This window comes from Mixophyes fleayi, chromosome 9 (genome assembly GCF_038048845.1).
Source record: "Mixophyes fleayi isolate aMixFle1 chromosome 9, aMixFle1.hap1, whole genome shotgun sequence".
NCBI lineage: Eukaryota > Metazoa > Chordata > Amphibia > Anura > Limnodynastidae > Mixophyes > Mixophyes fleayi.
The window spans coordinates 125,647,130-125,671,210 of NC_134410.1; the positions used below are offsets into that span (position 1 = coordinate 125,647,130).

The following is a 24,081-nucleotide window of genomic DNA, read 5'->3' on the forward strand; positions in this document are numbered from 1 at the left end:
GGAGGGAGAGAGCACCTCCCCCGTACTGCATTGTCACAGCATCCTAAGGGGGGGCCCGGAGCCCGCTGTACCATGTGCACTAGATGTCACCACCCCTAATATAGAGGCATCTCCTCCTAATATACAGATATCAGCACACAGACCTCCTACCTCCTCCTAATACACAGACCTCTCCCCTCCTCCTAATACACAGGCATCTCCTCCTAATATACAGATATCAGCACACAGACCTCCTACCTCCTCCTAATACATAGACATCAGGACACAGACCTCTCACCTCCTCCTAATACACAGATACCAGGACACATACCTACTACCATCTCCTAATACACATATATCAGGACACAGACCTCTCCCCTCCTCCTAATACACAGATATCAGGACACAGACCTCTCCCCTCCTCCTAATACACAGATATCAGGACACAGACCTCCTACCTCCTCCTAATACACAGATACCAAGACACAGACCTCTCACCTCCTCCTAATACACAGATACCAGGACACATACCTACTACCATCTCCTAATACACATATATCAGGACACAGACCTCTCCCCTCCTCCTAATACACAGATATCAGGACACAGACCTCCTACCTCCTCCTAATACACAGATACCAAGACACAGACCTCTCACCTCCTCCGAATACACAGATATCAGGACACAGACCTCCTACCTCCTCCTATTATACAGATATCAAGACACAGACCTCTCACCTCCTCCTAATACACAGACATCAGGACACAGACCTCTCACCTCCTCCTAATACACAGATATCAGAACACAGACCTCTCACCTCCTCCTAATACACAGATATCAGAACACAGACCTCTCACCTCCTCCTAATACACAGATATCAGGACACACTGACCTCTCACCTCCTCCTAATACACAGATACCAGGACATAGACCTCCTACCTCCTCCTAATACAGATACCAGGACACAGACCTCTTACCTCCTCCTAATACACTGATATCAGGACACAGACCTCTCACCTCCTCCTAATACACAGATACCAGGACACAGACCTCTCACCTCTTCCTAATACACAGATATCAGGACACAGACCTCTCCCCTCCTCCTAATAGACAGATATCAGAACACAGACCTCTTACCTCCTTCTAATACACAGACATCAGGACACAGACCTCTCACCTCCTCCTAATACACAGATACCAGGACACAGACCTCTACCCTCCTTCTAATACAGATATCAGCACACATACCTCCTACCTCCTCCTAATACACACCTAATACACAGGCATCAGGACACAGACCTCTCCCCTCCTCCTAATACACAGATATCAGGACACAGACCTCTCACCTCCTCCTAATACACAGATATCAGGACACAGACCTCTCACCTCCTCCTAATACACAGATATCAGGACACAGACCTCTCACCTCCTCCTAATATACAGACATCAGGACACAGACCTCTCACCTCCTCCTAATATACAGATACCAGGACACAGACCTCTCACCTCCTCCTAATATACAGATATCAGCACACAGACCTCCTACCTCCTCCTAATACACAGATATCAGCACACAGACCTCCTACCTCCTCCTAATACACACAAAAAACATATTTTTAACCAGACTTCCACACCTGGATGAACACTGAAATCTCCAATTTATTTCTTATATTAGATAGGGTTATTGTAAGACAGATGTGTTAATCAGCACAATCTAAGTTTCTTTGGTGTAGGACTAGATCTCCAATGGATGCTCTCTGCAGCCTAGTAAGTCATAGCTACCTGGAGGCTCATCTCTTTACCATGGATTGCAGATGCTGTAGTATATACACTTATTTATCACAATTGCACAAGTTGTACGTTTGCGAGTGTTTATAGATCCTATGGTGAATATATTGGGGATCTTAAGAATTGTTACAAACATGATTCAGGACAGGATTATATCTCTTATCTGCAGCTGCTAAATGGATTTTTGCATTTATTTATTCGAATATACGTGATACATGATATTGAGGAGGATATTAAATGTTTGCACTGTCTGTTCTATTTTTATTGAGTAATAAAACCATCATTCATTATACCTATCCCAGAGAATAGCACCATTATTCCCCCGCTGTCAGAATCTCCGCTTTGTGGCCTCTGGCGTCGTTCCTGATAAACATGATTGTGTCATTTGTTGCTGTTCTCCTGCAGTGATGGGATGAGATAATTCACTGATAAAATGCCTCTATGGACCAGTGGCTGTGGAGATAGGGAATGGAAACTAACAGGAGTTTCCCACCTCTTCCTGTAGATAAATGAACCATGTAGAGAGGAACAGTTATATTACCTTAGTTCCTGGTAAACATTATAACACATATGAGCACCTCTTACAGCAATATGTTGTAAGAATTGCGAGTTATGAGCGTAGGTCTATCAGCCTCATCAGATATTTATATAGCGCCACTGATTCCGCAGCGCTGTACAGAGAACTCACTCACATCAGTTCCTGCCACATTGGGACTTACAGTCTAAATCCCCTAAAACACACACAGACAGAGAGACTAAGGGCAATTTAATATCAGCCAATTAACCTACTAGTATGTGTTTGGAGTGTGAGAGGAAACCGGAGCACCCAGAGGAAACCCACGCAAACACGGGGAGAACATACAAACTCCACACAGATAAGGCCATGGTCGGGAATCAAACTCATGACCCCAGTGCTGTGAGACAGAAGTGCTAACCACTGAGCCACCGTGCTAGCAGCAAATGCCTCAGTTCACCTCATGGTAACACCAGATTGTAGCCGTGAGGGTCTGGTTAGAGGAAGACCAGTAAGGAGAGAATTGCAATAGTCAATGTGGGAAATGATTAGTGCATGAATTAAAATTTTGCCGTGTCTTGTCTGCATTTCCTACAGATGTTTCTTACATGTATGTAAAAACACAACTTTATATACAATGTAAGTTATATCATATATATAATGTAGTTTAAGTCTGTGTGTTCGTTGCTGTTTTTTTTAAATACTTTATTAGTATTTTACTAAATGGAACTGAAAGCTCAAATTTGTACCGTGTTCAGCGCCGGCTATGAGCGCAGCCAGGGTCTATCACCTCTTTGTCTGCACTCGATCATATTTTTGTTCCTTTCTGGACCTGGCCACGCCCCCAATGGGGTCATACATTGCTCACAATAATGTCACACATATCCCTCAACACTGGGCCACGCCCCAAGATGTTGTATTGTGAGAGGATTATCACAAATGAATAAGATTGACAGGAGGGTTCTCTCTCTCTCTCACGCAAAGGACACATACTCCTGGCTACGACTTCAGGGAGGGAACGGGGCGAGGAAGGGGCGTTTGCCCGTAGTCAATGTACAGTAAGGGTGTGTAAAGCAAAACAGAGTACATTTTCTCCTGGACAAAAGCAAGTTACAATGCAAGGGGTGCAGTTTATTATTTTGCACATAAGTTAAATACTGGCTGTTTTTTCATCTAGCACACAAATACTTGATAGCTTTATTTTTACACTGAAATTTAATGTTGATCTAGGACATGTCCTACTCCAACTATAAATCTGTCCCCACATTTTAAATTGACCTCACCCTCCAATGCTTCATGGTTTTGCCAAGGTGCAAAGTTATTATTTTTTTTTTGCTTCACTTTCATGATGAATCAGACTCTAGAGTGAAAGTCCTGAAATTCACCTTTTTTTTGTTGTATCTTTTTAAAGAGGACCTTTTAGAAATGGACAATGGTTATAAGGACGACAGCTACTGGGACTCTGTTAGATTAGTCTCCTCCCTCTAATTTACATACTAAAGCCACTGGTAGTCCATCAGTCATGTGACCCTCTCCCAAAAGCCCAACCAATCTTGCGTTATCCCTCGCACTGTGCCACAAATAGGTAAGTGCACACACTTACTGGGAATAGACACCGGATACAGGAAAATAAATTGATTGGAGACAGAATATAGAGATGGACAGAAATCAGATTTATTGATGCCTATGTTCATGTTACGTCTTTCTACAAGTCCGTGATGGACAGCGCCACCTCCTGGATGTGGGAAAAACTGCGACTCATCCGGTCAGGAGGGGAAGCAGAGGGAACAGCACTCCAAGCATATGTCCAGGCAGTCTGTAGAGCGACAGCCCTCGTCCAGTATGGCACAGCCAGGATCACAGGACCACAGCCTGGCGCAGCACACTCCGTGGGGGCACAGCGACCCACACAGAGCCCCATCGCTGCACAGCCCACAGCTCAGGAATCCGAGGACTGTGGAACACAGGATAGAGACCTCACAGAACAGGCCGGCCAGGAGACAGCGGGCGCACCTGTCTAAAGAGAGAGAGACTAACATGTTACAGCCAGGAGACAGCGAGCGCATCTGTCTAAAAAGACAACGGCCATCACAGCACAGTCCCACCCACCTTACAGGCTGCTAAGCGACCCTGCGGGAATTTGTATTAGATTAAGCAAATACAGTCAGAAATATAAAGTAGATTAATGACACTGATCTCATCCGTCATTGCTGTTGTGATCTCTCGTTGGCACCCACGAACTGATCTGCTCCCTGCACCCACCTCAATCACCAAGCTACAAAGGAGAAACAAACATCAAACCCGCAAATCATTCCCCCCCCATGACGTCTTTTTGACCCTTTGTCTTTTCATGGTTGCTGATGACATATCAAAAACCTCGGGTCCTGGGCAATCACCCCAAAACTTCCCATTCACCTCCTACAATCCCTCAGACTTGGAATGTGAGATGTGTTTGTAACAACTTCTCGTCCATCCATGATCTATATTCATTTCAGAATCCTTCACCCTACGAAACCCTGTATCTCTGACACTTCATCCCCTGTAGCTCTCTCCTACGGGGGGCTCTTCCTCAGCCACACTCCCAGACCTGGAGACAGGCGAGGTGGTTGAGTATATATCCTACTACCCTACGGCTTCTTCTCCTCCTCGGTATCCATCTCTGCTCTCCACTCAGTCTTTGTGTGGCTGTAACCTATTCCTCACATGATAAATTTCTCAATTCCTTAAATACATTGCTGTCCAGTCAATCCTATCCTTTGACCTGCCTACCCCTCATAGTAGGCGATTTCAGCATTGCCACCGACAATCCTACTCGATCTGCCTCCACAAAACGTCTTTTACTTACTTACGGAGAAGTTCATCTCCCACCCACTGTGGTGGACTCTACTTTGACCTTCTCTTCTCTCACTCCTTCATCAACCAAATTAATTTCTCATCTGCAGTAAAATTACTTGTCTCTCCTACAATATCCCTGTGATGTTCTGATTTATAACAGCACACATCAGTCGTAGACAAGGCTGCTCCAGCCGTCACACACAGTTTCCGTTGTCCAAACCACAACTGTTGCCCACCAAACAGACTTCGAGCCAAGACTTTATATTTGGTCATGTAGTCTTGTTCGGTGCTAGCGCTGTTTCTATCCAGTACACCATCAGCATAGTATAGAGTTAGAATAGTGACAGTCAGGTGTCAGCTCTTGGGCCTGGTGACTTTTTATTTCATCAGATGGTCTGGTGCCCATTCCTTTGTGGAAACTATTGTACTGCGTTACCATGGCTGTGTCAGGTGAACACATTTAAAAGAACAGCACTTGTTACTAATCCTGCAAGTGCGGGGGAATCTGTCCGACGAACTACTCACTGTATGCTGGGAGAAGAGGACTGAGCTAGACCTGGGCAGCACAGATGAGTACCTACACCATCCCACAGATGGACAGGGGCCAATGTAAGACACTGATATTAGGGGCCCTGTTGTAAACATAGAGAACTTATAGTTATTTATAAGGGTTAACCCATCTCATAATTGTGGGGATTAAGGCCTAAATCATAACTGCAGTGTAAATATGGTATATCAATGGAATCCATTGTTTAATTGAGCTACTAAAGTGTAAAATGTGAAGTCAGAAAGTCTGTTGTGTGTGTATATGGTGGCACTGCACATCCGTGTTAGAAGATAGCAGTGTCACCTGTAGCAGCTTCAAAGCCCCTGCGGTGAGCTGTATCCTGACACAAGTTAGTTTTTGGACACCTGAATAGACTTTGTGGGGCCGGTCACAGCTTGACATCCTTGCAGCCAAATACAGCATTTGAAGGCTGCCTATACAGATATATAGAAATATGAGCTTGAAAGGAAAATGTCATCATAGTTCATATTTTGGGATATCTGGGTGCCACTCCATACTGAGGAGCAGATATCACACCAGGGTTGTGAAGGACAGGTACTGGCGGTATCAGGGAACAGCTATAATCACTGTGTCTTTGGGAAAGGTATGTCACATTGTCATAATTCCATCATGTTTGGTATTTAAATGTGCAGGAGATTATGACAGGATTATTGAAGGGAGAGTTATGTCTCTGGGATATATCTGTGAATAATTACCCAAAGGTCAAACTTTTGGAATATTGGTGAGCAAACTATAGTGACACCCAGGGTACATCCCTGCCCCCCTATTAGCATTAACACGCTCCTGTGAAGGCCGACCCATTTAATTTGCTTAAAAAAACCTGTGTTGGGAAGGGGCAAATTGTCAGTCTTTTGGGAAAATCAATCCACATTGATAAACTGTCCATCTTCCTAGCCAATTTCCCATGGCACAGATTATACAACTCATGTAAGTTATACTCTGAATGTAACCCTTTTATAACTGTCTTTGCTTGTGTATGTTATGTCAATTGTTTATTAATTGTTTTTGTATATCTGAATGCCCTGTACCTTTGTATATTAAATCTATAAATTCATTAAGTTGCGCCCTTGATACTCTAACGCAGTGTTTACCAACCCTAGTCCTCAAGTACCCCGTACCCCTAACAGTGCATGTTTGCTATATCTCTTTGCTGGAGCACAGGTGTGATCATTACTGACTAACACATTTTGAAAGATCCACAGGTGGTGTAATTATATCACTGGTCACCTGGAAAACCTGCACTGTTAGGAGTACTTGAGTACTAGGGTTGGGAAACACTGCTCTAACGAATCCATTAGCTTGTTAAGAAGAATATAGCTTGACCAAGTTAACCCTTCTAAGCCCTGCACATAAACACCCTAAGACCGCCCCTTGATTCACTTCATTCAGTTTTTCTCTTAAAATACTGCTCAGATTAGCTTAGCATTTATAAGCTTTATGGTTTAAATTAATCATGTTAATGAGGGGGCATTGGCACACCTCCTAACATTTCACAACTCAGCAGGGGGCGTGGCCACGTCAAAATGTGGGTGTGGCCACTCCCCCACAGGGCTGCCTACTGCTGTCCAATAGAAACCACCCTTCTCCTCCTAACACTGGACACGTTTGTGTGTTTGAAGCATTATATGACATGGGTCGAAGTCCACCTAAAAATACACTTTTTCTCAGGAGTATAATTAGTAGGGGAAACAGTCCTATCATTAAAAACATCAGATGAGACCTGAATCATGTATTTTGTGGTGGGGGTGGGGAAATGCTGTGTGCCCTTGCAAAGACCCTGCTAATGCAACCCTCGGCCCCCCTCCGAACTTTTGCACCCCTGTAGATGCCACATCTTGGCCCACAAATCCAAGTATTTCCCTGTAAAACGGTGCACTTGCGCTAAAGTAGGTGAGTGACATCACAAAGGGCGTTTTCGTTGCTCTTGTGGTTTATAAATGACTCGATGACACACTATAACCAACAACGTAGACACGTTGGGCCTGAATCATCAAGGAACGGAAATGCCGATACGGGCCGTCTTCGCGTAAAATCGCTCTGCAAATGGCCAGAACCGGAGCATACGCCAGAGAGCGACAATTCATCATCGAGCACAAAGGACACTTACTACGATTTCACGGGCGTAACGGGGAGGGGACTGGGCATCTGCACGCGGCCCATGTACAGTTAGGGCCGCGGCGAGGGCGTGCCAACGCAGATGTGGCCAATTGAAGTCCTGGGTTTCTCTTAAATATGTGGGCACCAAACAGCAAAGGTGCACTGAATGGGCCCTAAATATCAAGTTCTAAGGTCTACAGCCCCTTTAACTCAGTGGTAGGGTATACGTGAACAATAAGGCTCCTACAAGAGTCCATGTGTTACTTAAGTTTATTATTTTTCAGTGTATGTATGTCAGTAGGAGTTTGGGGCTGAGAAGACAGACAGCCGTGATGTGGCACAGACAGAAGGCAGAAGGCAGATTAGTGACCTAAGATCGGTCAGTGGTAACACAGTTCGGAGATTTCCATCGCCAGCTCCAAACACTCGGCCGTGTTCTGACACAGTTCCAGGACATCACAATCTAGGTTAGTGCAACAGGAGCAGGGACAGCAGCAAAGGTCTTGGAGATCTGGTAGACAGCAGAGAGTGTGCAGACCCGAGCAACAGGTGCCCGGGATGAGAACAAAACAGTCTGAGAAGTGGCAGAAGAGACAGGCCAGGAGCAGAGAGGCTGAGAGATCCGACACTGCCGGGAAAGAGAAGAAGAACAAACACACTTAGGAACACCGTGAATCTTTCTGTGCCGCTAATACCTAACACCAACAGTTAGGTCAACAGGTTACCATCATTGACAAATAAATTACAATATGGAACAGAGGTGTAGGGCGGGGGTAGGAAAGATACAGGAGACAAGGTTTGGTAAAAAGAAAAATGTTGGTTGAACTTAATGGAAAATGTGATTCGTGAGACCCTAACTTAGATTTTCTATGTCCAATGTGGTTGCTGTAGATCAAGCTAGCCAGGAATCCCTATCTGCAAGGGTCAGAGCGAAAGCTGATTGACCTGAACTAGAATTTGGACAGGGCGAAGGATGTCACAGCCGGTTTGTCCATTAGCCAATATTTTGAATTTGGTTGACAAATGGAGAGGGTAAGGGAGCCTAACCCAGCATTTTGCCTGAGACTCCTCCTGGTCTTACTCAGTCTCTCACTGACACACCTTTAACAGTTGATGTCGCATTGTCTCCCCGTACAATTATTTTGACATGTGGCCACAAGCCTGCACAATTTACAATCTTTTAATTGATATCGTATTTTTACAAAGCATAACAGCCCAATCATATTCTGTTAATACAACTGTTTGTTGTCAATTTGAACACTAACAGGCAGGGAATAAAGTCCACAATTTATATCTATACCTACACTAAACACATGATGGGATTCTGAGCATCCTTATTTTCTGAATGCGCAGGCAGTTTTCCAGCAGACAATTATCCCTGATAATACACTGTACCATTCTAGCTTAAGCTGTGAGCTTGTCACGGCGGAGTACGGAGAAATTACTGCTGGCAGCCGGCGAGATCCCTTTAATTTATTTTCCGACCCAATTGTATCTCGTAAAACGTGAAATAGCTGCATGTGCAGTTTCCACTGGCCGGTTATTACAGCGTCTTCTTATACATTAAATAGAGTAATTTCAACTTGCATTAGGAAGAGAAGCAAATCCTAACTTCACGGCAATGCACAGCAAGTCCCTCTATCTATAAGTAAACCCGGTTAAAATGACTGTCCACTTACAGATACGTTTAATTTATTGGCTTGCACTATAATGGATAATTCAGCTGCTTCGTACGAGCCTGGATGGAGAGCCGTGTGTCAGAGAACACGGTGCCACGAGGAGGCAGATAATATTATCTTCCTCTGAAATGTTTTTTACCCTAGTTATCCATTAATTGCTTCTCTGCGTTGCCTATTCTTCCTAAATTGTTACTTTCACGCTTTTGCATCATCCGTACTGCACATTACCACTTACCATCTCCCGCTGCTTCCTCTATGTGACTGGCTGAGAGTCGGGGTCCTCTCATACTGCTCCTCCTCGATGGTCTCCGAGATGATTTCTGTTTCTTGCAGGTAGTTTCTGGACTCCTGAGGACCTTCTGCAAAGGTGGCTGTGTTACCGCCTGGCTATCACCTAGGAGAGATTATAGATATTAGAACTATACACCAATATATACAGCCACATACGACTGGCAGCGCCAAGCTATCAAACGCGCCTGTCTGTGTTTTCTGCGCCGGTCTACCATGAGCATATATATGTCTAGTTCGCACCCATTAAATAACTCCTTAGCTTAATATAAAAATGACATTGCTTGTTTTACCAGAATCTATCCTTAAAAATGGACATGGGTGGGGCTTGATGATGTCATTTGCATCATTGAGTAGGTGGGGCAAAGTGTAAGATGCCACCAATCGCGTCATGAAGCCTCTTGACCGCTCAGTTGGCTGGGCTTGACGGCTCATTTTGCATGATTGTGATACATCCCCGCCCACTTTGCAGGCCATGGAGAATAGCTTTCTCCCCCTAGAGTCTTGGAGGTCTGTACATTATCCACGAGTCTTACGGATATTCAGGGAAAATAGGCAACTAACTGCAGGGACTTGTTTCATTCAATGATTTTAACCATTTTCTGTGTATGCACACGTCTGAGGTTCTCGAGGCCAGCCGAATTTATAAAGCACACAGGTGTATCACGATGTTCTGGTAAAGATGTACGCCTACACTTCTGATATTGCTCCGCAAAGTGCCTAGTTGTGAGGAGAGGCTGAGAATTCAGAAGGGCGCAATGCGTAAAAGTCTAATCATCACTTCAAAGGTCCCACCTCCTAATACCACCCCTTTCATGGAAGTATTTTCCCTAAAATACTGCTTAGCGCAGCTACATCTATGGGGCTATTTATTAACTGGTGAAAAGCCGTGTCCGCTGAAAGGGTCACCGCTATCAGTGCTATCGTCAGGGCCTGATCATAGGCTAATACGCTTATAGCGTAATATTGAACCCATCCTTGGTTTAAAATTTGTCTTCCTTCACCCCCCCCCCCTAACCAATGTTTATGTTCCCATGTTTTCAAAATTAGCTTCACTTTTTAAAAAAGGGTCATGTAATCTTTGTCACTCATTTTGTTTTCATTAAAATCAGAACTGTATAGCGGAACGGAGGCGTAAACGAGCGCTACTGAGGGTGAAGGGGGAGGGGGCTGTCACGCCAGCACCTGTCACCAATCGCGTCTCTCCTACTCGCTTGTCCTCAATTGCCCACCCAAGGAAGACTCATTGGGCCTGATTCATTAAGGAAAGTAAGGCAAAAAAGTGAGTAAGTTTTCTCCAGGAAAAAACCATGTTACAATGCAAGGGGTACAAATTAGATATTATTTTGCACATAGGTTAAATACTGGCTGTTTCTTCATGTAGCGCACAAATACTTCATAGCTTTATTTGTACACTAAAATTTAAGGTTGATCTAGACAGTGATGGCTAACCTGTGACACCCCAGGTGTTGTGAAACTACAGGTCCCGGCATGCTCTGCCAGCTGTCAGTTAGTTATCTACTGGCAAAGCATGCTGGGGCTTGTAGTTTCACAACACCTGGAGTGTCATAGGTTAGCCATCACTGATCTAGGACATGCCCTACCCCAACTATAAATCTGTCCCCACATTTTAAATTTACCTCCCCCTCCGATGCAACATGGTTTTGCCCAGGTGGAATCAGACCCACTGTCTTCAGCCTCTACCTTGTGAATCCATCAAGATTAATAATTTACTACATTTTTTGTACATGCCACCTTTTACTTTGGAAAACAACTTGTATTTTAAAATGAATTTCAGTTTATACTTCCCCCTGTCATAATTTTGCAAACCCCCCCCTTCCCCTTTAAAGCCTAGCACCCTAATCAGCCTGTTGGGTTATCAGGCCCCGGCTATCACTGATGGGAAGTTTCTTTTGTAAAAAATGCTGTTTGGTGAATACCACCAAATGCCCAGGTAAGTGACTAATACAGATCTGTAGGATAAGCAATAAGATATCACAGGCAAAAAGTTCAATATGTGCTCCCATTGAAGCAGCTTCATAACAGACACTGAGAACTATTTATAACAATTTAAAAACAAACCTTGACAAGGATGATTTTTATTTCTGCTTACCATGGCAATAAAAAATTATCAGCGAAATTTATATGAAAAAAGCTTGTTGTGGAAGCGGAGAGATACTAAGATACCGTGATATCACCGGCGGTAACTCTAGGTGTACAAACAGAAGCATAAAAAGCATTTGATAAATATTCCTACAACTTAATAAATATGCAACTGGACGTATCGTGCAAAAATGACCATCTACCACGAGAGAACCATTTCCAAAGTTGCCCGTGCTGCCTCCATTCCCCTCCTCACATCATGTCACTGCCCCTGTCACATGCAGCCCTGTCCTCACTAACATATCACTCATCTCCTGATATACTCTGTGCTGCTGGGAGACCCTGCTCCTCCCACTATATAACTCTCAGTCTGTGGCTTCCTGCTGCCTCCATTCCTCTCCTCACATCATGTCACTGCCCCTGTCACATGCAGCCCTGTCCTCACTAACACATCACTCATCTCCTGATATACTCTGTGCTGCTGGGAGACCCTGCTCCTCCCACTATATAACTCTCAGTCTGTGGCTTCCTGCTGCCTCCATTCCCCTCCTCACATCATGTCACTACCCCTGTCACATGCAGCCCTGTCCTCACTAACACATCACTCATCTACTGATATACTCTGTGCTGCTGGGGGACCTTGCTCCTTCCACTATATAACTCTCAGTCTGTGGCTTCCTGCTGCCTCCATTCCCCTCCTCACATCATGTCACTGCCCCTGTTACATACAGCCCTGTCCTCACTAACACATCACTCGTCTCCTGATATACTCTGTGCTGCTGGGGGACCCAGCTCCTTCCACTATATAACTCTCAGTCTGTTGCTGCCCCTGTCACATACAGCCCTGTCCCCACTGTTACTTGAGCTGATTGTGAGCAGGTGGCAACCTGACTGACACCGCTCACTGACACGAGGGTCCACCATTGTGTTGAAGGTGATCTTAGGGTTGATTCTGAGACTCCTGCTCATCTGTGGGCATTATGCTGCCACTTTACTTCTTGCCCTGAGAATATTTATTTATCTTTGTGCTCTCATGTAACTATTATATTATTTTCTGTTGCTCAGGCCATGCTGCTGTGTGTACCCACACCCCAGACCTATAACACCTGCCTGAGAACCAGTAGACTACAATAAATCCATATCCTTTGTCACAATACAGTACCATGCTCTGTCATTTCTCCAAAACTGATTTTTGACGACTTTTTGGTGTTTGTAAGACCCTCCGCCTCAGGGCTGCCGGACGCACCGTCGCTCATGGTGTGACACCTGGTGGAGGAGACAGAATGTTAGTTGTGTGACATCAAGCTATGCTCCTACCGCACCTCCTCGTACTCTACTATAATACAGGGACACAGTCCCTGCGCTGACAGAAATATTATCTTATCAATAAATACGTTTCTTTTCAGTCCCCTATTTCTCTTAATGACATACAGAGGTGCCAATAACACACAACTGACCATTTGTCCACTACAGTTTCTGTTAAAGTTGTCATCAATCCAACATAAAAGGGGGGGATTCAAGTCAGTGTCCGGTGGAGGCGCCTCGATGTTCAGATGCGCATATCTCTGTAATTTATGGTAAGAAATCTACACTCTTTTGCTGCTTATCTCTAGGATAATGAGAGGAGTATTCATTAAGAACATTGAGGCGGACAGTCTCTGCAGACTGTTTCTTAGACACTCCCCAAAACAGTCTATACACACACACACAGCCTGTCCCCTCCAGTCACTACACACACACACAGCCTGTCCCCTCCAGTCACTACACACACAGCCTGTCCCCTCCAGTCACTACACACACACACAGCCTGTCCCCTCCAGTCACTACACACACAGCCTGTCCCCTCCAGTCACTACACACACACACAGCCTGTCCCCTCCAGTCACTACACACACAGCCTGTCCCCTCCAGTCACTACACACACACACACACACAGCTTGTCCCCTCCAGCCACTATATACACACACACACAGCCTGTCCCCTCCAGGCACTATACACACACACACAGCCTGTCCCCTCCAGTCACCACACACACACACACACACACACACACACACACACACACACACACACACACACACACACACACACACACAGCCTGTCCCCTCCAGTCACTACACACACACAGCCTGTCCCCTCCAGTCACTACACACACACACAGCCTGTCCCCTCCAGTCACTACACACACACACACAGCCTGTCCCCTCCAGTCACCACACACACACAGCCTGTCCCATCCAGTCACTACACACACACACAGCCTGTCCCCTCCAGTCACTACACACACAGCCTGTCCCCTCCAGTCACTACACACACACACAGCCTGTCCCCTCCAGTCACTACACACACAGCCTGTCCCCTCCAGTCACTACACACACACACAGCCTGTCCCCTCCAGTCACTACACACACAGCCTGTCCCCTCCAGTCACTACACACACACACACACACAGCTTGTCCCCTCCAGCCACTATATACACACACACACAGCCTGTCCCCTCCAGGCACTATACACACACACACAGCCTGTCCCCTCCAGTCACCACACACACACACACACACACACACACACACACACACACACACACACACAGCCTGTCCCCTCCAGTCACTACACACACACAGCCTGTCCCCTCCAGTCACTACACACACACACAGCCTGTCCCCTCCAGTCACTACACACACACACACAGCCTGTCCCCTCCAGTCACCACACACACACACAGCCTGTCCCCTCCAGTCACCACACACACACAGCCTGTCCCATCCAGTCACTACACACACACAGTCTGTCCCCTCCAGTCACTACACACACACACACACAGCCTGTCCCCTCCAGTCACCACACACACACACAGCCTGTCCCCTCCAGTCACTGCACACACACAGCCTGTCCCCTCCAGTCACTACACACACACTCACACAGCCTGTCCCCTCCAGTCACCACACACACACACAGCCTGTCCCCTCCAGTCACTACACACACACTCACACACCCTGTCCCCTCCAGTCACTGCAAACACACACAGCCTGTCCCCTCCAGTCACTACACACACACACACAGCCTGTCCCCTCCAGTCACCACACACACACAGCCTGTCCCCTCCAGTCACCACACACACACACAGCCTGTCCCCTCCAGTCACCACACACACACAGCCTGTCCCATCCAGTCACTACACACACACACAGCCTGTCCCCTCCAGTCACTACACACACAGCCTGTCCCCTCCAGTCACTACACACACACACAGCCTGTCCCCTCCAGTCACCACACACACACAGCCTGTCCCATCCAGTCACTACACACACACACACACACCATTTTATATAACATGCTTCAATAATGGGTTCATTAATTTAACCCTCAAATTTAATCTCACTGGTTTAGTCACCAAAGTTAGTTCACTCACCTTTGTATGCGATGTAGATGAATCTAATGTCGTTCGCTTATCTGTGGCTCTGAGCTTGTGTTGGTATTCACACCCTATCTCATTCACTCACATCATTAAACTGTGGATGGTGTTAAAAAGCTTTTGCTGGCGTCACTGTATCCTGAGATGAGGGAGGGAGGGAGAGATGTACAGAGAGATGAGAGGACTAGTGAGCCTGGAAAAGGAAACACAGACACACACAGCCTGTCCCCTCCAGTCACTACACACATACACAGCCTGTCCCCTCCAGTCACTACACACACACACACAGCCTGTCCCCTCCAGTCACTACACACACACACACACACAGCCTGTCCCCTCCAGTCACTACACACACACACACACAGCCTATCCCCTCCAGTCACTACACACACACAGCCTGTCCCCTCCAGTCACTACACACATACACAGCCTGTCCCCTCCAGTCACTACACACACACAGCCTGTCCCCTCCAGTCACTACACACACACAGCCTGTCCCCTCCAGTCACTACACACACACAGCCTGTCCCTCCAGTCACTACACACACACAGCATGTCCCCTCCAGTCACCACACACACAGCCTGTCCCCTCCAGCCACTACTCACACACACAGCCTGTCCCCTCCAGTCACTACACACACACACACACACACACACACAGCCTGTCCCCTCCAGTCACTACACACACAGCCTGTCCCTTCCAGTCACCACACACACACTGCCTGTCCCCTCCAGTCACTACTCTCACACACACACACACACACACACACACACACACAGCCTGTCCTCTCCAGTCACTACTCACACACACACACAGCCTGTCCCCTCCAGTCACTATACACACACACACTGCCTGTCCCCTCCAGTCACTACTCACACACAGCCTGTCCCCTCCAGTCACTACACACACACAGCCTGTCCCCTCCAGTCACTACTCACACACAGCCTGTCCCCTCCAGTCACTACTCACTCACACACACACACAGCCTGTCCCCTCCAGTCACTACACACACAGCCTGTCCCCTCCAGTCACTACACACACAGCCTGTCCCCTCCAGTCACTACTCACACACCGCCTGTCCCCTCCAGACACTATACACACACACACTGCCTGTCCCCTCCAGTCACTACTCACACACACACACACACAACCTGTCCCCTCCAGTCACTACTCTCACACACACACAGCCTGTCCCCTCCAGTCACTATACACACACACACTGCCTGTCCCCTCCAGTCACTACTCACACACACACACAGCCTGTCCCCTCCAGTCACTACTCACACACACACAGCCTGTCCCCTCCAGTCACTACTCACACACAGCCTGTCCCCTCCAGTCACTACTCACACACACACACACAGCCTGTCCCCTCCAGTCACTACACACACAGCCTGTCCCCTCCAGTCACTACACACACAGCCTGTCCCCTCCAGTCACCACACACACACAGCCTGTCCCCTCCAGTCACTACTCACACACAGCCTGTCCCCTCCAGCCACTATACACACACACACTGCCTGTCCCCTCCAGTCACTACTCACACACACACACACAGCCTGTCCCCTCCAGTCACTATATACACACACATTGCCTGTCCCCTCCAGTCACTACTCACACACACACACACACACACACACACAGCCTGTCCCCTCCAGTCACTACTCACACACACACACACAGCCTGTCCCCTCCAGTCACTACACACACACAGCCTGTCCCCTCCAGTTACTACACACACACAGCCTGTCCCCTCCAGTTACAACACACACACAGCCTGTCCCCTCCAGTCACCACACACACACACACAGCCTGTCCCCTCCAGTCACCACAAACACACAGCCTGTCCCCTCCAGTCACCACACACACACACAGCCTGTCCCCTCCAGTCACCACACACACACACAGCCTGTCCCCTCCAGTCACTGTGATAATTTCGGGCTTAATGTATTGCTCTGTACCTATCCAAGATTCAAAATCACCCAGCCAAATATCCAAAATAAAATGAATAGGTTTATTTAACAAAAAGGTAGCACCAAACAGCAATAATAGTATTTAAATAATAATCCGCAAGAAATAACACTACAGTTTGGCACAGACAACATACAGGGTATAACTCACCAGTATCCTAGTCACTCTAAGGGGACGCTGTCAATCCAAGTCTCCTCTGGGATGCAGACACTATCTCCAGTGAGTCTACCAGCAAGGCAGCGGTCCCGGGTCCCTCCGCTTTACTTTTGGCGAACACACAGTTCCCCAAAACCTGGAGAGGGAGATCAGGACAAAGGCAGTACCCCAGGGACCAACTATCCCTTCCCTGGTACCTGGCAAAGACCTAATCCTCAAAGTCAGCCTGACTTCAGCTAGCGCTGGGTAGTTAATGACTAGTTGCTGTTTTGGGAGCTGTCTTGTGAAGGCAGAAGTGACCTTCTCAGGAGTTCCTGGACCTGCCCTATTGGTCCTTTCTGTGTTTACTATTTCAGATAGCAAATGATTTGCTCTTTATACAATTAGGGACAGGTATTGTTCTGTGACTTTACAGCAGAGTTTGTTTAAACAGGAGAGGTCACAATCCAGAGACATTACATTTAAATACACAATTTAGTGGTCTGTACTTAAACATAGCTCTATCTGTGGACCTTTTCCATATCTTTAGCCTAGGTACACACTGAAGAATTATCTGAGGAGGTGTTCTCTCAAACGATTGTACCTACAACTGAAGATCCGATCACTCTGACTATTCATCCATACACACAGACACGATTTACCTTCAGATCTGTGCTCTTCATCTGGTCCTCTAGTCTTCAGAGAATGACAGCACAATATTCATTAATTCATTATTGTCACATTGTAAACCTGATTACACCACCTTGTTATAGCTATCCACATGTCCTAACGAATTTCGTTAGCTTCTGTGACTCAAACAAAACATTCTGTCTCAGAACGAACAAATTAATTATTCCTTCTACAGCACTCTCTACATTTATTCACCAGGACATTCATCGCTAGCATCGGCTGAAAAGAGCCCAACTCTGTAAACTATATGGAGACCGTCAGCATGAGTGTATACACACTACATGATCGGTCTGTGATTGGTCAGAAAATATTAAACAGTACGACCAACCAAATGAAACAATGATCGGCACTTTGGGGCGACTTTCGACCATCGTGTCACTATACACACTAGCCCAACTTGAGAACGAGTGGTCGTATGTCGGCTGAATTGCCCGATTATTGGATGAAAACGCTCCAGTGTGTACCTAGTCTAACACGAGATAAAATATCACAACTAATTTATTTATGTAACCACAGGTACTAGCTTGTCCTGGGGTTGTTGATGTGTAGGTATTGGTAGATCTCACCTCTTCTCTTACGCAGGACCTACTCTTACGCAGGACCTCCACCCTCATCAGACTCGCGTTCCTCGGATAAGTATCTCTTGTCATTTCCTACCAAGGATGGAGCCCGACTCAAAGAATAATAACTGGTGATTACTTACTGGAACATACACCAGAAGATAGGTACAAGCCACTTGGTACATTTATTAGTGGATGAAGACGTCTTAAGTCCAGCAACTGAATGGATGACTTTAAGAAGATTAAATACTGAACCTTAATAGTTGAAGATGACTAAGATTGAAGTTGACAAGAGCAGATTCACATTTAAAATATACAGACCCTATACTGATTAACAATGCATATCCTTACAATTGAAAGGGAATTAACATCATCGAGCTCATGAAACTCTGTTACTGTAAGAAGTTTATGACCCGAGTACAATGAGGTAGAAGCACCTTTTTTTAAAGGAAGTGGGTTTGATATGTCCCTCTACAGTGCTCTCCTCAGAGAATGTTACCAGCCTGGTGGCGTCAAAAAGTAGCCGGTTGGGGGCCTTTGCACAAATTAAATGTTGAAATCCTGACCTTATATTAACCTCTAGATTAGCATTTTATATATTAATTCTTCTCTTCTTCTTAGAGTCTCAGTCTCCTGTAGCTTTTTCATAATCAAAGTCTGTAGGATCTGGTCCCTCTAATGAAATCAGCATCAGATTATTCAGTGTGCTCTGCTTCATGCAATTCCTTAAAAAGGTTTAAATTTGTTTTACAGTAGAAGATCCTCTTTCACATTCAGCTGTGCTTACAGGTATGGTCTGTCCAATAGCAGCTAGTTTAGCTAAATACGGAAAAGATTCTATGAGCTCAGTCGTTGTTGAAAATTTCTGCATTATTTGTTTTTGGATGCAACAGCCCATTCTAGTTTACTATTTTCATAGTTTAGGATTGCGGGACATCCATTTTTAGAGTAATGCGCAAAAAGAATCTCACAAGCCTCATTTTGATCATGGCTGTCTGTATTGAAAACTCTTGAAAAACGATCATTGGCATATCTGGAAATCTTGCTTCTAGGTAGTTAATAACTGTGTCTATGTATTTACCATAGATATTCGTCTTAAATGCAGTAGTGAAGTGTGACCATTCACCAGCACGAAGTAGATGTAGATTTTTAAATGCTGTTTAACTGGGCCCATGTAATGCACAAATGCTGTTTAGAATAGGCCCAGGTAATGCACAAATGCTGCTTAAACTGGGCCCAGGTAATGCACAAATGCTGCTTAAACTGGGCCCAGGTAATGCACAAATGCTACTTAAACTGGGCCCAGGTAATGCACAAATGCTACTCAAACTGGGCCCAGGTAATGCACAAGATCCCAAGTAAGAAGCACTGTATTTAAGGTTTACCAGCAAGTAAACTGCTGGCAAATGTGCACTTTCTTTTATACAGGTGGCCTCCCCCTCTCCCCTGAAGTTTGAAGCCCCCTGTGACGCAAAATTGACACTCCACCTGTGATCAACAGCCCCCCCCCTCTATAAAAATACCCTCCCTCCCGGCACCAGGAACTCACTGCTCACTGTGACGAGCCGACCGACAGTTAGTGACCCCTTGCCGCTCGGCACTCATCTGACGTGGCCGAAAGTCGCGCTGCACTAAATAGTTGTAAATGGCTACTGGATCCCCAAAATTGTCTGGTTTTCCAACAATTTCTCATGTACAAGCAGATAATCCCTGTTACATGAAGCCAATATCTTATTACATAGAGATGGGAATGGCTTCTAGCTCGATTGATATAGTGTTGTATTATTGACTTCACAAAACACTAATAGCTAATAGAGCAGCGATCAAGTATATAATTTCCTTAATTGATTTGATCATAGTTTCCAACTTTTTATTCAATGTGGATAAAGATTCCCGGTTCTATATGTGAAATAATCTGCAACATGAACATATAAATAGATGCTGACTCTATTTAATCAATAAATAGAGCAGTACCGTGACTGCTAAGTTCCTTAGTTATAAATGACTTGCAGGTGAAGGTGATTTGATATAGGTAAAATGTCACTGTTCTATGTATGAAACGTACGTTGGTGAACGTGCGGACAGACCCGCACTTTGATCTTCTATGTTTGCTTAGTTTAAACTATTAAATAAAGTAGCACGGAAGATAATAGTATCAGAATAAGGACACATGGAAGAATAAATATCTTATAAATATATATTATTTGCTAGTATGCGGACCAGACAATTTAAATGACATATGCAAAGTGTTTGATGTGTGCGCCCATATTTTCAGTGTTACGTACTCTGATGTATCCTGTTTCACATGATGAAGGAGAGATACTTGGAAACACCATGTAGAGAACTTACGTACTGCTACAGTAGGAAACCGTATTGTGTACTAAGAACTTTAAGCATTGATTACTGCTCTGCCAAAGTGGGAGTGATGTAAATATACTGCTGAGTGCTTGCAGTGTTTCGCCTCGTTATAACTTGATAAATTATTAACGATATTGCTTCTAACAATTAACATTTGCGGACGATCCCTGGAGGATGGTAGGTGGGAAGAATTATGTAAGGCTAACGTTTACACAGTAGCCTTAACAGTGCAGCAAACAATTTTCCTCATGTTTGGTCCGCATTAAACGCTCTGTGGGTCAGAGAAGGGACATGTGTATAATTTGCATTTTTCAAGTGAAACAGAAGATATTAAAGATATCATTTTCCGTTGAATGTACAAGACGCTTTCACTTCAACACTCTCGAGGGCCATTTTCTGTTCGAATGTACAATTAGGAGAACAATGACACCAATTCTCTTCCCCATCCCATGACTAGTAGGAGATGATTTGAAGTGAAGAGAACAATAAGCAGGGAAGATCAGGATAGGGCCCCAGTTGGCTTAAAAAGTCAGTAGAGTCAGATTTAAGTCTTCAATGTGAGGACCACCTTATCTAAATCCATCAGAAATATTCAGGTCACCAATGAGGTGGTGAATCAAACCGAGATCCTCATTTAGCATTGGACAAAAGATTAACTCTCAAGCAGAAAATGACGCTCTGTTTACTGCTGAGGCGCACGCAAGTACCCGGCCACAAGTCAGAGCGTCTTTGCCCTGATTGGCTAGAGAGCACAGATCTGCAAATGACAGTGATGGTTACAGTGCAGCAGGTTATCAGGAACAACTTTAGGATGTAGCTCGCAGGAGCAGGGCCCTCTTTCCTCTGTTCTCCTTCTACTATTCCATCACCCTCTGTGCCTCTAGACCTGCTTCCCTAGCCCTGTTTTCTTGCACCCAGGACTACTTCACGTTGGTCATTATCATCACTCCAACTCACTGTCCTGTAAATAATCTGATCTGCATTATCATGTTTTCTGTGGATAATCAGTAGATGTTTGGTATTGGTATTATATTTTCTGCTTTTGGCACTGTTGATCATCCTCTTCTCCTACACAACCTTCACTCCATTGGTCTTCGTGACACCGTTCTTTCCTGTCTCTGTTCTTGGTCTTTTACTTTTCTCACTGTACACCTCTTCAATTAGGCCACTAATTCGCTGATTCAGCCGCCAGAACCACCTCAATGTTGACGACACCCATATTTATATCTTTCCCTGACTTTTCCTGTTCTGTACTATCTCGTATAACCAACTGTCTTGCTGCTATCTCCACATGGATGTCCCAACGCTACCTCAATATGTCCAAAACACGACTTATACTCTTCCTTTTGCCCAGAGTCACCACCTGCCCTCAAATCTCCCTCACGGTCAATAACACCCCAATTTCTTCAGTCTCCCAAGCCCGCTGCCTTGGTGTCACACTTGACTCCGTCCTTTGCTTTATCCCTCATATCCAAACTCTCTCCCAGTCCCGTCGACTCGACCTTAGAATTATTGCCAGAATACGCCCTTTTCCTACCAAACATGCTACCAAAAATCTTATCCATTCTCTCATCATCTCCCGTCCTGACTATTGCAACCTCCTGCTATCCTGCATTCCTGACACCCATATACCCACACTTCAATCCATCCTAAATGCTGCTGCAAGACTGATCTTCCTCTCTCACCGCTCCACATCTGCTGCACCACTTTGCAAATCCCTACACTGGCTCCCTGTGTCCTCCAGAATCCAATTCAAATTACTCACCCTTACCTACAAAGCCCTCAACAACCCTACTCCTGCATACATCTCAGATCTTATATCAAATACTCTCCCTCCTGCCCTCTTAGATCTACCTCTGACCTGCGCCTTGTCTCATCTCTGGTAACCACCTCTCACTCCCGCCTACAAGACTTCTCCCGTGCTGCTCCCCACTTATGGAATTCCCTACCACGGCCAATCAGGTTTCCCCACAGCCTTCAAATCTTTAGACGCTCTCTGAAATCCATCTCTTTTTTCGGAGCTAAACTCATCCCGATGATATTATAAAGCATCCTCACAACTGTCCCAACCTCACTGTTAGTCACACTCAGTCCTCTTGTTTCAGCTGGGTACACACCTGAGTATTCAATAATACTTCAAATGCAATATCTAAAACGATTTCACTTATTGAAAGTCCAGATGATCTTGCAGATTCATGTGTACACAGCTACACGATTTACCTTCAGATCTGTGATCTTTATCTCACATAACCATCTACTGAAAAGATTGTGACTCTGTACACTGTACAGATATCTGCCTACGCTGCTGGTCGTGAATGCGTACACACTTCCACATATACCTGACATCGCTGATCATGATTTTTTTTTAGGAAGATATAACACTTATAAGGTTATCGAAATATAAAGTCCTATAGACTCTCTTAGCTGTCTCTGTGTTAACCAAGAGATGAGTATCAGAAATTCCACTATAAAATCAAACAATACAAGGTGTTTTGGTACGATAAAACATGATTGTGGGAGCGTACACACCAAACAGTCGTTTATCATGTGATTCCCTAGATGTGTACCCAGCTTTAGAATGTAAGCTCTCTAATGAACAATGCCAACCATGTCCTTTGTTTTCAAGTCTGCATTTATTTGGTCTACTGTCACGGCACCAAAGAGGAGAAGTTGGGATTCTTGCTGTTCTACCGGGATTGGTGTAACCTTACCTAGGGGCGCGGAGTGTAACAGAATGGAAGGTATTCACCAGGGATCCCTGCAAGGGAATTTGGACTTAGCGACTTCCACTCTGCAGGTCGCGGCCCCCTAGGGAGGTTCCCAGGGAAGACAGAGCAAGAGAGGGCTAAGGAATAACCACTGCTGGATCGGAGTGCAGGAAGGTCTGTTGAATTACCACTGCTGGAGCAGAGTGCTGGAGGGTCTGCGGAGTTACCACTGCTGGAGCAGAGTGCTGGAGGGTCTGTAGAATTACCGCTGCTGGAGCGGTTTGCTGGAGGGTCTGCGCAGTTACCACTGCTGGAGCGGAGTGCTGGAGGGTCTGCGGAATTACCACTGCTGGAGGGTCTGCGGATTTACCACTGCTGGAGCGGAGTGCTG

At 45.7% G+C, this 24,081-nt stretch overlaps 1 protein-coding gene across 5 annotated transcripts; it reads right to left on the bottom strand.

Moving 5' to 3' along the window:
* Positions 1 to 3,934: 3,934 nt before the first annotated feature.
* Positions 3,935 to 18,183, bottom strand: LOC142101267 (myoD family inhibitor-like). 5 transcript variants are annotated; one of them, XM_075185613.1, is made up of 6 exons: positions 17,390 to 18,183; positions 15,265 to 15,406; positions 13,310 to 13,417; positions 13,015 to 13,118; positions 9,697 to 9,855; positions 3,935 to 4,299 (listed from the first exon to the last, which is right to left on the bottom strand). In XM_075185613.1, the coding sequence occupies exons 3-6, from the start codon at positions 13,342 to 13,344 to the stop codon at positions 4,049 to 4,051; spliced, it is 549 nt and encodes a 182-aa protein (XP_075041714.1). In that variant the 5' UTR covers positions 13,345 to 13,417; positions 15,265 to 15,406; positions 17,390 to 18,183; the 3' UTR covers positions 3,935 to 4,048. The 5 variants fall into 5 exon arrangements, with proteins under 5 accessions (XP_075041714.1, XP_075041713.1, XP_075041717.1 ...); XM_075185612.1 differs by having other exon boundaries at positions 15,265 to 15,460; XM_075185615.1 differs by lacking the exon at positions 3,935 to 4,299 and adding an exon at positions 8,035 to 8,410 and having other exon boundaries at positions 15,265 to 15,460; positions 17,390 to 18,177.
* Positions 18,184 to 24,081: the final 5,898 nt, after the last annotated feature.